Source organism: Sorex araneus, chromosome X (assembly GCF_027595985.1).
Source record: "Sorex araneus isolate mSorAra2 chromosome X, mSorAra2.pri, whole genome shotgun sequence".
NCBI lineage: Eukaryota > Metazoa > Chordata > Mammalia > Eulipotyphla > Soricidae > Sorex > Sorex araneus.
In genome coordinates, this window is record NC_073313.1 from 131,044,673 (window position 1) to 131,061,329 (window position 16,657).

The following is a 16,657-nucleotide window of genomic DNA, read 5'->3' on the forward strand; positions in this document are numbered from 1 at the left end:
TGACATGCAAATGTTTCTTTTTAATTGATTCATCTACAAAATGCCATATGTTTTCAGAGTTAATTGGGATTTTAAGCATTTTTGGTATTTTTTGCCACACCTGGTATTGCTCAGGGGTTACTCCTGTCTCTGAACTCAGGAATTCATTTTGCCAGTGCTCTGGGACCCCTTATGGGATGCTAGGGATCAGCCCAGGTCAGTCATGTACAAGGAAAGTGCCCCACCCATTGTAGGATCTCTTCAGCCACTTATCTGTGATTTTAATATATGTAAAATTGTCTCATTCTTAACTACACATACTAGTTTAAAGTTAGAAGTATATATGTATATATATATATATATATATAAAAGAGGGTGTATTTTTTACTTGTAGTTGTCTCTCTTCCTGTACTATATTCAAAGAATTCATACCCCATTTCTCTCAGATTTTTCTTTCAAATGGTTTTCTGTCATTTGCTCATTGTCATCTGTTAAAGTTTTTCTGTAATTTATTCCCATATTTTTTTTCTTACCAGGGGAGAGCGCGAATGCAGTCCCCCACTACCACAAATTATGCAGTCGAGTTTCTCACATTTGGGGAAATCGCAAGGGTCAGCACATCCGGAGTGCAATGGATAAGCCTCGCCCTGGGAAAACCACCTTCGTGATCATGGTATCTCCCCTGCCAGGTAAGTATATTATTCCCATATTTTTTAATTTTATTTTTAAATTTTTATTAGTGAATTACTGTGAGGTACAGTTACAAACTTATGAACTTTCATATTTGCATTTCGTTTACATCCCTCCACCAGTGCCCATTTTTTCCCATATAATTTTTAAGTGGCCTTTGATGACCATAGCACTGTAGCACTGTCTATCCTTTAGCCTACATTACTTTCATTCCATTATTTAACATTTATGTGTCTTATATAATCTTGTCTTTAATGCTATCACTGTTGCTTCAACTCCATTGGTATTTCTTGCCATGTAAAGTATCAGTTTAATATTAGCTGTTTAATAGCACCTAAAACTTTGTCTTATTTATTAATTTTAAGTAATTAAAACCAATTTTGGGGTTCATTTATGTTGCTGTGGGAATTTCAAATATCTTCAAATCCCGGTAGCTGCAGATTGCATGTTAGATCATGGTCAAGCTTTATCATATTTTCAGTATAATTTGTTTTATAAATTAATACATTTTATTTACTTAAAGAACTATGATTTATAGTTATTTATAGATAAGTCTTAGCATTATGTACTTTAAATGACTGGCAACCTTAAAATTGATAGATCCTTATCTTATTTCAAGAAAGTCTTAAATCAAATGAAATAAAAAAAAACCTGTAGGTTTGAGTTCAGAAATTCATGGACAAAGATTATGTAACATGTTCTACGTGTATACAATGTGTGTATGTACATAAATATTAATGAAAATGGAATTGAAGCTATATTAATACAGTTTGTATTATCTGTAGCACATCATAGATATCTATTTATAAGAATCATTAAGCTATGTATAATATTGGGTTGATTTTCTTCCACTAAATTAAACGTCAAGTGGCATAATTTTCCAATGTTGAGACTGCTTTAACATTGTAATTGATTTCGTAGTCATTGTGTGCCTACCTTTAAAATATGAGACTACTGATGGTACTCAAATAACCTCACCTCATTTCCTTACACAGGATTTTATTGCACATTACTTTTGGAACACCATCTACAGAAATATTTTTGCATGAGTTATAAGGTGAAGAACTGGAGCGATAGCACAGCGGCTGGTAGGGCATTTACCTTGCACAAGGCCAACCTGGGGTCAACTCCTCCATCCCTCTCAGAGAGCTAGCAAGCTACCAAGATTATTCTATCTGCACGGAGGAGCCTGGCAAGCTACCCGTGGCGTATCCGATATGCCAAAAACAGTAATAACAAATCTCACAATGGAGACGTTACTGGTGCCTGCTCGAGCAAATCGATGAACAACCGGATGACAGTGACAGTGACAGTGCAATAAGGTGAAATGTTGGTGATTTTTAAACATAGAGTGTGTTTTTAAGGAATATACGTTGGGATCATTTTTACATGGAATTCAATCTTACATGTGTCAGTTAGAAAGCTTGACAATAACTGCTGACCAAAAGAGTTAGGCAATTCAAAATGCATGTGCTGTATGTAACCAGGAGGATTGGTCAGTGGGTTCAAACTTACCCAAAGAGTGTGGGAGCATGAAGTACAGTTAGGATATAGAAGGGACTATTATAATAATAATAGTTGGAAATGGTCATTTTTCATGAGAAATAAATTATTAAATTAGGTAAAATAATATACCTGATAAGCTTTCAGTTTCTGTATTGCAAATCATAGGGGCCAAAAGGAAAGATAGAGAGAGATAAGAAAATTGCCTGTCATAAAGACAGTGGTTGGGAGAGGAAAACTGGGGACATTGGTGGTAGGATATGTACACTGGTGAAGGCATGGGTTTTGGAACATTAACTGAAACCTAATCATGAACAACTTTGTGATTGTGTATCTCATTGTGATTCATTTGAATTTTTTTAAAAAAAACTAAAGTAACATATAATTGGGGAGATGGGTCAGGGACAAAAAACAAAATGTGTGATGACACTATTATACTCAAATTATGATTATACTATTATGTAAGATTATATTTATAAAAGAAATCAGTAAATATATCTTCACATGGGAGTAATTTTGTTCTCCTACACCACTATATAAGCAGTTAATTTGAGTTCAAAACATCTAAAGTTTGCCTAAGACTCAGGTAGCTCATCTAGTTAAAGTTTCAGACAGAAGAAGTACAAACTATGTGTTCTCCAAAGAGAGTGAAAGAAACTTATGTGACACCAGTGTTCCCAGCTGTAGAAGAGGATTTATAGCAGAGAAAGAAAATAATATGTAGTGAAACTATTGTCCTTACATAAAGACAATCATACCATGTATCCAGCTATTTCTCCAATGACCAAGATTTATATGTTGTTGAAGGGCTATGGTAGTGATGTGGATAAGATGGTAATAGTTTTTTGGGGTTTGATTTTTTTAAAACCGAAATAGCAAGCGATTCAATCTTAACAAATAAATATATAGGTGTCTGGCAGGCTGTGTTCCAATAATTTCCAACATTAGTCTCTTTAGATGTGCCTATGATATTTCTGCCAAACAACCAAGAGATTTATACAATCTTCTCCATTTTCCAAGAAGTTTCAGCCATTCCCACACTCAGAATCTAATCACCCTTGTCAATGTTCAAACAACATATGTAACTGCTACCAGATGGAGGTAAACCACAAACAGTACTGGGTTCTAATACGCTGACATTTGAGTACTAATTCAAATATTGTCTATTGTAGTTACTTTAGGTTTGTGGTTATTTGATTCTTAATATCATGTAGTTAAATATTTGAAATGATGCTTAGTGTGTTATGGTAGGGAAAGGGTATACTATGCAAGCACGGCTGTTTAGCCAATAGAAACATTAGTCATGTTTTTCCTTAAGAGCAAAGAAAAAAATTGTAGTCTGGTCAAGACTCTTTTATTTGGGGGTGGAGGTCACACCCTTATTTTCAGGGTTTTATTCTTGGCTCTTTGATCAGGGATTACTTCTGGTGTTGCTCTAGGGACCACATACAGAGACAGGGATTGAACTCCAGTAAGCTGTATACATGGCAAGCAGCCTTAACCGCTGTACTATCACTCCAGCTCCAAGGATCCTTAAATCTTTCAAAAATGAGAATAGTGAGGAGATGATGGCTAGAAAAAGATCTCTAAAAAGTAAGCAACAGTTTCCAAACTAGAAAGCTAACAGTTTTAGCTGATCAGCTAGAAGCACTATGGGATACATCTTATATTTCAAAGCACTGGGCAAGTAATAAAAATGACAACTCATCGGAAAAACTGAGCTTTCTTGTTGAATCAAAATCCGGTGTGAGTGGAGGGGATTTCAAAATTTCTATTAACAGAAAATTAACAGAAAAGAAAGTGAACACAGAATAGACAAAAATTATGACAGTGGTATATTTCTGGTTTGGGTTTTCATTGCATATTTTTTAAAATATAATCTTAATTTTAATTAGGTTATAGTTCATTTTTTGATGCAATGAGAATTTTGGAAATATTTTGGGTCACAGTGGGTAAGTTTCTTTCATAATTTGTTCTCCAGTGAAGGCAACTATAGAAGAAACCTTTTAGAAATAAAATTTTAGAAAATACTTTCAATTTTACTTGCTTCCAAGTATTCCTTTTTTCCTTGAGACATTTTTTTGAGTGTAAATCCAGCTCTTTTTATTTAACAATTTCAATCTTGACCCTGCAACAAAGGGACAATTCTTACAGATTAATTAATTGAACTTAATTTTTATTTTCTTTTTTTAAAAAACTTATGTTCTGATTTTATTTTATTCTTAGTAAGACTGCAGACTTTTAGAAATAGGAGCAACTTTAGCCATCAGTGGGGTGACTTCACCATGGGTCTCAAGGCATCCTATTCTTTTTTAAAAAATTTTATTGAATCACCACGTGAAAAGTTACAAAGCTTTCAGACTTAAGTCTCAATCATATAGTGTTCGAACACCAGTGCACATGTTCGACCACCAAGATTCCCAATATACCTCCCATCCCATCGCACACCCCACACACCTCCCCCTGCCCCACAGCCTGTGTGGCTGATGATTTTTTACTTTTTTTACTTTGATTACATTCAATGTTTCAATAGGAAACTCACTATTATTATTTGGAATTTTCCCCCAACAATCAGAAAAAATATGGAACGCTTCATGAATTTGTGTGTCATCCTTGTGCTGGGGTCATGCTAATCTTCTCTGTATCATTCCAATTTTAGTATACATGCTGCCGAAGCGAGCACTTCTTGACACATTTTATTAAGCACAATGAGGCATTAAAGGATAGTCTGCAGTAATTCAATAGAAAAACTCAGGATCACAGTTCCATATAAAAAATTAAATTACTGAACTTTTGAAAAAGTGAATTGGAGGCTTGAGAGATAGTACAAAGGGTAGGGTGCTTGCTTGCTTACTGAGATTCTATTCTAGGCATGACATATGGTTCCCCAAGCCTACCAGAGCGATCCCTGATACAGAACAAGGAGTAAGACCTGCGCAATGTCGGGTGTAGCCCCAAAACAAAAGCAAAAAAAAATTAATAAAAAAGTGAATTCAAGTGATATATATGCCCCTACTTATTTATAAATTACAAAACCATGGAAACTTTGTAATTACCTTCCTAGTTCCTGTTTTAATTTGCACTGACTCTACTTCAATATACATAGTTGGAAATTTAAAAATAAAAACTCTGAGAATTCAAGTCAAAATGTTTTATTTATACTGAAATTTAGCAAGTACATTTTTAACAAAGAAGCTTTACTTTAATTTAATATATGGTAAAACATAGAAACCACTCACACACATTTGTAGTATCTAACACACCACTGTATTATTCCCTAAAAGAGCAAAATTGCAAACCGATGCAATTATTAAAAATACAAACATATTACTGTAGCCATAAGGATTTAGTTCTTAGTTCTTATTCTTAAACTGGTTAATCTAATGCAGAAGGTGGGAGTTTACATAGCTGCTTATAAAATGTACACACTTTCCTCTAAAAAACGGCAGATTGAAGGACTGCTTCAGTAAACAAAGCTCTGCAAATACGCACAATTGATAGCTTCATGTTGAATAGTTTCAGCGATGAACTGGAATCACAAATATTTTCACTTATGCAAGCCAGTGAGGGCATTCAGGCAGAAAAGAACTGCTATGTCATTGCGAAAGAGTAGTAGTTACTTCCTTTAAAAAAAAAGAAAACAAGTTAGTAGTCATTTTGAGAAACAATGCAGATATGTTTAAAAATACTAAAGTTCTATCTTCAGGAACTTAATGCACTTGATTTATTATTGGTAAAACGTAACATTTCTTAACATCTCTATATGTTACTGTGTCAGTTTTCAAAGAGCTTCTAATATTATACTACAGCATCTTTAATTCTTTCTATAAGACCACAGATATCAAAAACTGTTAAGATTCTATAAATTACGATATTTATGATTTCCTGTACGATTTTTTAATTTTGTGCAAACATGTAGGTTTAAGGAATATATCTTTTACCAAATTGTGGAGAAAGGAGAGTCTAATTATGATCTAGCACATCATAACTAACCTTTATAAAGTTTAGATTTCATTTCCTAATTAACTTTTTGGTCATTTACACTACATGATGGAGTAATAATTATGAATATAATTTTAGTTGCAGTGTTTTGTAAAACAGCAGCCTACTTAAAAATGACGATAAAAGAATGCATATTCCTCATGATTAGAAAATATTTAATAATGAGGGCAAAAGTTATAATTAAAACAAATCTTTTTAAAAAAATCAACTTTTCATTTGATAATTAGAAGGAAACCTGTGCTCATCAGGGGTTTTCCTTGTGCTTTTTCTTGGGGGTTGCTCCTGAAATTACTTGTGGGTCCATGTGGTTCTAAGTATCAAACCTGGACTGACTCATATATAGCATGTACTTTAGTCCTCTAAACCATCTCTCCAGAATCCAATTATACCTTTGTTTTTTTGAAAGTTAATTTCTTTTCCCCAGCCATATGTATGATAACTCACATGTATTTGTAGTTACCTTATAAATATTGGCTTTGTCAAAAAAAAGGAAACAAGAAAGGAACTGTGGGTGGACCAATGCAAATCTATCACTCATACATAAGTGTCACTTAAAGTTCATGTTTGTGAGTCTAATTTTCCTTTATAATTGAAGGAAAATTATTGTTGCTGTGTTGTCATCTCAGTTTAAGTTGTTGATTAAATCTAGTCAAAGTTGACCGTAATATATTTAAAATAATTACTTTTATTTATAGAAAATACCATAGACAGTTCATAAATCTGGGGGATAATATTTTTGAACAAAATGTAGATATGTAGTAAGGTTGAAAACAAGAGAGTGGGGGAAGGGGGGAGGTATACCATGATTCTTGGTGGTGGAATATGTGCACTGGTGAAGGGATGGGTGTTCAAGCATTGTATAACTGACACTTAAACCTGAAAGCTTTGTAACTTTCCACATGGTGATTCAATAAAAGAATAAAATAAAAAAATAGAAAACAAGAGATTTTGACCCTATCTTAGTCTGACTAGCTGGATGGGCATATTTCATTAAAGGACAAAAATCTTCATATTTTGGTGGTGGGGAGAGTTTCAGCCACAAACAGTGGTGCTCACAGTTAGTTCTGTGCTCAAGTATAAGTCCTGCTAGTGATAAGCATCTTATCTCCTATAATATGTATTAATTCAAGGAAGACAATGAAACATTATGTCATAGATATATAAATCACTGGTAAAACCTTAAAAGAAAAAGTTCAAGCCCATCAAAAATGGGGAGAAGAGATGAACACAAATTTTCAACTATATATAAAATTACAAAAAAGATATGAAAAAATGCTGTATCACTAACCATCAAAGCAATGCAAATCAAAAGAACAATGAGGTACCATCTCACAAAAGAGAGACTGGCATACAACAAAAAGAGCAAAATCAATCAGTGTTGGACTGGATGCAGAGAAAAAGGGAGTCTCATGCACTGATGGTGTTAATGGCCACTGCTTTTTTTACCTTTGGGAAAACAATATGGCTATTTCACAACAATCTAAGAATGGAGTTTCTGTATGGCCCAGCAATTTCACTTCTTGGCACCTACCTGAAGAGCAGAAAAACTCTAATCATAAAAGACATCTGCATTCCCATGTTTGTTGCAGTACTATTTACAATTAGCCAAAATCTGGAAACAACCCAAGTACTCAAGGACAGATAACTGGATTAAAAAACTATATGTATGTGCACACAATGGAATACTACAAGAAAAGGCAAAAATCATGCCATTTGCTGCTTTATGGATAAATTGGAGTGAAATCAATCTGAGTGCAATCACTCAGATAAATTGGGACAAATACAGAGTAATTCCTATTAAATGTGGGCTATCAGAAAGCATATAAGGTAAATAACAAATGGCCCAAAGCAACAAACGTGAACTTCTCTACAGAACTGAACTTATTATGTTGGGGATATCACTGTTGTCCCAGAGACATCGTGTAGGAAAATGGACACTCTGGTGGTAAGGAATGGTGTTGAACTTTGTATGCATGAAACCCTATTATTGACTGTATAATAAATTTCTAATACATTTATAATAAATGTCTAAAAATTTTTAAAAAGTAAAGTAACAGATGACATCTGGATATGGTGAAACACGTGTAAGATTTAATTTCTGTAGATATATCTAAAGTTATAGAAGAGAAATAATAAAGTTTTGTGCTGTAAAATGTATGTGCAAAGATGGTTAAGAAAATGTATAAGGTTCTATATAGTTTGATCAAATTTATTGATATCTATTTTCAATTTAAAAAACACTACAAACTCCATGGAAGAAATGCTTTGCAGAACAAAAAGTATCATATTCATAAATCATGACAATCTCCAAAATAAAATTGTGTAGCACATTTCCTAAATGTGGAAGTTTCTATTAATTAATAATATTGTAATTGAAGTTTTCATATTTTTTAATTGGAGTATTTTAACACTACACAATTAGAGGTAATTGCTATAAGATCCACTTAGTGTTATGGAGTTGGAGTTCCAGTATAAGTATTTACACTGCACAGAAGAAACAAAAATACCAGTGAAAATTTCAATGCAAGAAGATCTAAAATAGATTTAATAAACCACTAAAATTACAAACTGATATTATATCTTCCTGTCTTGTTCATTTTCTGAATATTCATATGCCTAATAAATAAATATTTATATTTGCTTTAGCCCTTAATCATATATTCACTGATGAGTCTCACTTTATTAAAATGAAATTATATAAATGTGTTTTGCTTTCTTTGGACCACTTAAAGCTATGCAGGACTTACTCCTGTCATTGCGCTCATAGATCGCATGTTCAGACTCAGAGGATCATAGAGGGTGTGGAAAATTGAACCCAGGCTGGATACATGCAAGGCAAATGCCATACCCACTAAACTATCTTTCCAGAGCACAAAATTATATAATGTGAAAAATATTTTGAATTATAGTACCATAAGTTAAACTGAGGGCTTGAGTGATGGCTCAATTTGTCCATACATTGCTTTGTATTTTGAAGGCCTGGCTTTTACCTCCAGCAATGTATGGTCTCCTGCACACCACTGGGAGCAACCTCAGAGAACCATGTCAGAAATAGCCTTCAAATACTGTTGAGTATAGACCACAAGCAAAACAAAACTTAAAGCATTATTTATTGTACTGGAAATTACATCATCAATGCTCAATAGTATAAATTATATTATTTAATAGAAATATGCTTATTAGTATTTTGTATTCATTCTTCTTTATGATATACAGTGAAAAACAGCTAGCTTAATAGGCAGGCATTTAGAAAAGTTTATTTTTCCTTCACAGTTTAAAATGTGAGTAAAGACCCACACCATTAAATAAAAAGATCCACACCATTTTTTGTCAGTAATACTTTAGTGATCAATTACAATTTTTCCAAGTTACTATATTTTCTTACTTAAAAATGAAAACAAATCTGACATAATTTTGTGGAAGTTTAAATTTATGTTTAAAAATGACTTCTGTGGGGCTGGAGCTATAGAGCAGCGGGCAGGGCGTTTGCCTTGCATGCGGCCGACCCACGTTCGATTCTCAGCATCCCATATGGTCCCCTGAGCACCGCCAGGAGTAATTCCTGAGTGCATGAGCCAGGAATAACCCCTGTGCATCTCTGGGTGTGACCCAAAAAGAAAAAAAAAAGACCTGTCCCAGATGGTTTCACTGGCGAATTCTTCCAAACATTTAAAGAAGACCTATTGCCTGTTTTCCTCAAACTTTTCCAGGAAATTGAAAAAACAGGAACTCTCCCAAACAGTTTCTATGAAGCACATATCTCCCTAATACCAAAAGCAAACAAAGACACCACTAAGAAAGAAAATTACAGACCAATTTCCCTGATGAACACCGATGCGAAGATCCTCAACAAAATACTAGCAAATAGGATCCAACAACTCATCAAAAAGATCATACACCACGACCAAGTGGGATTCATCCCAGGGATGCAAGGATGGTTTAACATTCGGAAATCAATCAACATAATCCAGCATATCAACAAAAGGAAAGATAAAAACCATATGATCATATCAATAGATGCAGAGAAAGCATTTGACAAGATCCAACATCCTTTCATGATGAAAACCCTCGCCAAAATGGGGTTTGGAGGAACTTTCCTCAAGATAGTCGAAGCCATCTATCACAAGCCTACGGCAAGCATTATCCTCAACGGGGAAAAACTAAGGGCCTTTCCTCTGAGATCAGGCACAAGACAAGGATGCCCACTCTCACCACTCCTCTTCAATATAGTACTGGAAGTACTTGCGATAGCTATTAGACAAGAAAAAGAGATTAAGGGCATCCAGATAGGAAGGGAAGAAATCAAACTCTCACTATTTGCAGACGACATGATACTATATCTAGAGAAGCCTAAAACCTCTACTAAGAAACTCTTAGAAACAATAGACTTATACAGTAAAGTTGCAGGCTACAAAATCAATACCCAAAAATCCATGGCCTTCATATATGCAAACAATGAGGCAGAGGAAAGGGACATGAAAAAAGCAATCCCATTCACAATCGTGCCCCAGAAAATCAGGTACCTCGGAATCAGCTTAACCAAGGAAGTAAAAGACCTTTACAAAGAAAACTACATAACGCTACTCCATGAACTCAAAGAGGACATGAGGAAATGGAAACATATACCCTGCTCGTGGATAGGGAGAATCAATGTTGTCAAAATGGCAATACTCCCTAAAGCATTATACAGATTCAATGCGATCCCTATAAATATACCCATGACATTCTTCAAAGAAATGGATCAAGCAATCCTAAAATTCATATGGAATAACAAACGTCCAAGGATAGCTAAAACAATTCTTGGGAAAAAGATGATGGGAGGCATCACCATCCCCAACCTCAAACTTTACTACAAAGCAGTAACAATTAAAACAGCATGGTACTGGAACAAAGGCAGAGCCGTAGACCAATGGAACAGGGTGGAATATCCCTACACACAACCCCAAATGTATGACCATCTAATCTTTGATAAGGGAGCAAGAGAAGTGAAGTGGAGCAAGGAAAGCCTCTTTAACAAATGGTGCTGGCACAACTGGACAACCACATGCAAAAAAATGGGTTTAGACCTTGACCTGACACCATGCACAAAAGTCAGATCAAAATGGATTAAAGACCTCAACATTAGACCACAAACCATAAGGTACATTGAAGACAAGGTCGGCGAAACCCTCCACGATATTGAAGATAAGGGTATCTTCAAAGGTGACACGGAACTAAGCAATCTAGTAAAAACAGAGATCAACAAATGGGACTACATTAAACTAAAAAGCTTCTGCACCGCAAGAGATACAGTGACCAGAATACAAAGACTATCCACAGAATGGGAAAGGATATTTACACAATACCCATCAGATAAGGGGTTGATATCAATGGTATATAAAGCACTGGTTGAGCTCTACAAGAAGAAAACATCCAACCCCATCAAAAAATGGGGCAAAGAAATGAACAGAAACTTTACCAAGGAAGAAATATGAATGGCCAAAAGGCACATGAAAAAGTGCTCTACATCACTAATCATCAGAGAGATGCAGATCAAAACAACCATGAGATACCACCTCACACCACAGAGACTAGCACACATCCAAAAGAACAAAAGCAACCGCTGTTGGAGAGGATGTGGGGAGAAAGGGACCCTTCTTCACTGCTGGTGGGAATGCCGACTGGTTCAGCCCTTCTGGAAAACAATTTGGACGACTCTCAAAAAATTAGATATTGAATTCCCATTTGACCCAGCAATACCACTGCTGGGAATATATCCCAGAGAATCAAAAAAGTACAATCGAAACAACATCTGCACATGTATGTTCATCGCAGCACTGTTTACAATAGCCAGAATCTGGAAAAAACCCGAATGCCCCAGAATGGATGACTGGTTGAGGAAACTTTGGTACATCTATACAATGGAATACTATGCAGCTGTTAGAAAAAAGGAGGTCAAGAATTTTGTAGTTAAGTGGATGGGCATGAAAAGTTTCATGCTGAGTGAAATGAGTCAGAAAGAGAGAGACAGACATAGAAAGATTGCACTCATCTATGGTATATAGAATAACAGAGTGGGAGACTAACACCCAAGAACTGTAGAAATAAGTACCAGGAGGTTGACTCCATGGCTTCGAGGCTGGCCTCACGTTCCGGGGAAAGGTCAACTCAGAGAAGCGATCACCAACTACATTGCAGTCGAAGGCCATGTGGGGGAAGGGAGTCGCGGGCTGAATGAGGGCTAGAGACTGAGCACAGCGGCCACTCAACACCTTTGTTGCAAACCACAACAGCTAATTAGAGAGAGAAAGCAGAAGGGAATGCCTTGCCACAGTGGCAGGGTGGGGTGGGGGGGAGATGGGATTGGGGAGGGTGGGAGGGACACTGGGTTTACGGGTGGTGGAGAATGGGCACTGGTGAAGGGATGGGTTCCCAAACTTTGTATGAGGGAAGTGTGAGCACAGAAGTGTATAAATCTGTAACTGTAACCTCACGGTGATTCTCTAATTAAAAATAAATAAATTATAAAAAAAAAAAAAAGACCTGCTCAGAGCTCATTTTTAATTTTCCTTCTTCAGTTATTTTGTTATATTAAAAATATATTAATATACAACAATATATAAAATACACAAACATGCAATATATAAATATATAATATATTGTGTTATCAAATATATAATATATAAATATATAAAATATATGAAACATATTTTAAAATCTCAGGGATGGGACAAATGGAGATGTTACTGGTGCCCGCTGAAGTAAATCGATGAACAACTGGATGACAGTGATACAGTGATTAAAAACATAATTTCATTAAGAAATGAGTCTTCTTCATAGGTATATTTGGCTACCAAAACATTCTTTTGGGCTAACTAATTATGAAACAATGGCAATATATTGCAAATGACTAATCCATGCAAGTATACTACATTTTATTATTTCTTTAGGTTGTTTAAAATGTGATGCTTTTCTAATTTTTAAATTGAAATTAATTTTTTTCTAAATAAATAATATCACTTTTTGTTTTGTATTTCCCACCACCAGTGTCCCCAGTTTTTCTTCTTCCACCCCTTACCTACAGTTTGCATCTATGGGAAGTACTTTTCTTTTCTCTCTATATATAGCTTTCTCTCTCTCTCCCTGTCTCTTTCTCTCCCTCTTCCCCACCATTTTGGAGCATTATGGTTTGCAGTACAGGGACTGAAAGAGTATCATGAGAATAGTTAGCATATAGAAGGGACCACTATAGCAATGATAGTTGGAAATGATCACTCTGGGCAAGAATTTAATGCTGAAAGTTGGTAAACAGATACTATCACTTCTTAAAGGCTATGTTTTTCTAGTCTTAAGATTTACAAATTAATATGCTGGTTACTACTCCACTCTAGTCTTAGGTTAAATACAACTAAAATATACATTTCAATTCAATCACAAATGTGCACACACACATATATACATATGCATATGCATTTGCATATATATTTCACATCAGAGATCTCTATAGGAAGAGATCTCTATAGGAAGAGATCTCTATAGGAAGAATAGACTGGAATGAAATATTCAAAACATCAAGTGAAAATAACTTCCAACAAAGAATCTCAGCATTGTGAGGTTATCACTCAAATTTGAAAGAACAATAAAAATATTCTCAAAAAATGGCTAATAGTATTTGTCACAATTGAAGCCTTCCGGTTAGGGATACTGAAATTTCCTTATATATAAAGCAAATATTCAATGACCAAAGCAATCAAAATACTCATATAAATGGCAATAAATACCTGTATGTCAATTTACCTGAACATTAATGTAATAAAATATTCCACTAAAACTCATATAGTGGCTAGATGGATGAGGAATTAAAATGTAACTTTATACTGCTTAAAAGTGATACACTTGAACTGTCATGCTTAATATAGTTTCAGAGGAAATGTTTCGAAAACAATAATACAGCACAACAGTAAACAAAAAATAGCTATACTTGCACCTGACCAAGAAATTTGCAAGCTACATAAAATAATTAGTAATGGAGTAGACATTACATGCTGGCTTAAGTATCAATAAATCAAAAGGGTTTAAATAATCTATGTTTATTCTCCAAATATAGGGGCATTAAAGTTTGTCAAGAAATCTATGGGGATACACTTCTGTCATTACAACAGTAATAAATGAACTAAACACCACACTGTCATCATTGGACAGATTAAAAATCAAAATAGAATATCAATAAGGTAACAAGAACATTAAATGGAGAATTGATAGAATTGTGATTAATAGATAATTACACCCTTTCTATCCCCAAATGGCTAAAGATACATTCTCCAGTGCACATGAAACATTCTGCACAATTGACTAGATGTTGGGGCAAAACTCAATGTGTCCATAAGATCATAAAAATAAATACCACAACAAGATTATTTTTAGAACATAACACCATGAATGTAGACATTAGATTTTAAAAATGCCAGAAAAAACATTTGGAATCTGAAAAACATTTTGAAACTGAACAACATACTTTAAACAGACAATGAGCCAGAGAGGAAATCAAGTAATACATTTAAAATTATACTAAGCAGAGACTATAAAGATATTATGGGGTTACAACACTTGCCTTACATCCTGCTTGACCCTGTTTTAAATCTCTAGCATCTTTTAAGGTTCCCTGGGAGCCACCAGGAGTCACTTCTGAGTACAGAGTCAGGAATAGCCCCTGTGTACAGAGTCAGGTATGGCTCCCCAAAAACAAAATTTCCATAAAGGAGAAGCTCCTAGCAATATATGTTTTTATCAGGAAGAAGAAACAAACTCAAATAAACAAAAAGATTAAACACAGGATGATAGGGGCTGGAGTGATATCACAGTGGGCAGGGCGTTTGCCTTGCACACAGCCAACCCGGGTTCGATTCCCAGCATCCTATATGGTCCCCCGAGCACCGCCAGGGGTAATTCCTGAGTGTAGAGCCAGGAGTAACCCCTATACATCGCCGGGTGGGACCCAAAAAGCAAAAAAAAAAAAACCCACAGGGTGATAAACTAGAACATAATTCCTAACTATAAGGAAGGAAATAACAGAATTTGGAGAAATAAAAATATACAAATCAAAAACCGGTTCAAAGGGTAAATAAAACCAGTAGTTGCTTTTCTGAAAGAATAAATAAAATTGACAAATCATTATCTTAATACACAGAAAAAAAGAGAGAAACCCTAAATAACTAGGATTAGATATTAAAGGGGAGAAAGTTAAATAGATACATTAGTAGTACTAAAATCTGAAAAGATTACTATGAACAACTATATACCACTAAGCTAAAAAATGAAAGAGAGTGGGTATGGTTTCTCCCAAGGCTAAATAAGGAAAACTCAGAAAATGTAATATACCAATCATAAGCAAGGAAATTCAGACAGAAATTAAGATTATTAACAAGACAAGCCCACGTCTAGATGCTTTCAGTAGTACTTCTTCCAAGAAGTACTTCCTGTGCTATATAAGATACTGAAAATATCTTCCAAAATATTGAAAATGCAGGAATCGTCTCTAACAGTTTCTACATTGCACTATTGCCAAAAGCAGGCAGAGGTACTATTTAAAAAAGAAAATTTCAAGCCAATATCCAGATTGAACACTGAGAGAAAAAGTCTTAAGAAACTAGAATCTTACATATTAAAAGAAGGAAATAACATGATCAAATGACTTTCATCCTAGGAATGCAAGGTTATTTCAACACATTAAATTTAGCTAATGCAATAGATATTAACTATAACCAATGATAGTTACTGTAATGTTATCACAAAATGTAAGATAAATATCACATGATCATACTAATTGATGCCAAGCAAGATTTTGACCAGATTTAACTTCCATTCAAGAGTTTAAAAATCTTACAGAAATATGGATAGAAAAAAAAGTAACTTAAGAGTGTAATGACCTATTTAACAAATCTACAACCAACGTCATACTTCTTGGTAAAAAACTGAAAGCCCTCCCACTGAAATCAAACAAAAAAACAATATTCTCCAGTTTGTCCACTTTTATTCAATATAGTTTTGGAAGTGTTTTCTATAATCCTCAGAAAAGAAAAATAAATCAATCCAGAAAAGAAAGAAGTAAAACTACCATTCATTGATGCAAAAAGTCTAAACGCTCTACCAAACAACAGCAAAAAACCTCTTAAATACAATAGACTAATACCACAAAGCAGTAAAAATACCCACTGCTAGAGCAATACAGAAAAAAATCTGCTGTGTTTCTATATCCAAACAATCAGATAGAAATAAAAAAATTCATATTAAATAGTATTTAAAAGTATAAAATGTCTAGCAATAAGCTTTTAATAGACTGTAAGAATTAACATAATCAAAACGACCATCCTATCCAAAGCATGTTAGAGATTAAGTGCAACCCCCAAAATAAAAATTGCATCACTCTAGTACTTTGGACAGGTATTACTAAAATTTATATGTAATCAGAATATTTCTTCAACAGCTAAAGCAATTTAGAGAATAA

General features: G+C 34.5%; 1 protein-coding gene and 2 non-coding genes across 3 annotated transcripts in view; all 3 read right to left on the bottom strand.

Moving 5' to 3' along the window:
• Positions 1-512: 512 nt before the first annotated feature.
• LOC129400509 (U1 spliceosomal RNA) lies at positions 513-676 on the bottom strand. Its single transcript, XR_008627739.1, has one exon. It is a non-coding gene; the product is annotated as a U1 spliceosomal RNA (small nuclear RNA).
• Positions 677-4,748: 4,072 nt separating this feature from the next.
• LOC129400428 (U6 spliceosomal RNA) lies at positions 4,749-4,855 on the bottom strand. Its single transcript, XR_008627671.1, has one exon. It is a non-coding gene; the product is annotated as a U6 spliceosomal RNA (small nuclear RNA).
• A 361-nt stretch (positions 4,856-5,216) lies between these two features.
• DACH2 (dachshund family transcription factor 2) overlaps positions 5,217-16,657 on the bottom strand; it is a 299,991-nt gene continuing 288,550 nt past the window's right edge. Inside the window, exon 12 of the mRNA XM_055121151.1 lies at positions 5,217-5,795. Within this exon, the coding sequence (XP_054977126.1) occupies positions 5,789-5,795 (7 nt within the window). The 3' untranslated portion in view covers positions 5,217-5,788. The remainder of the gene's footprint in view (positions 5,796-16,657) is intronic.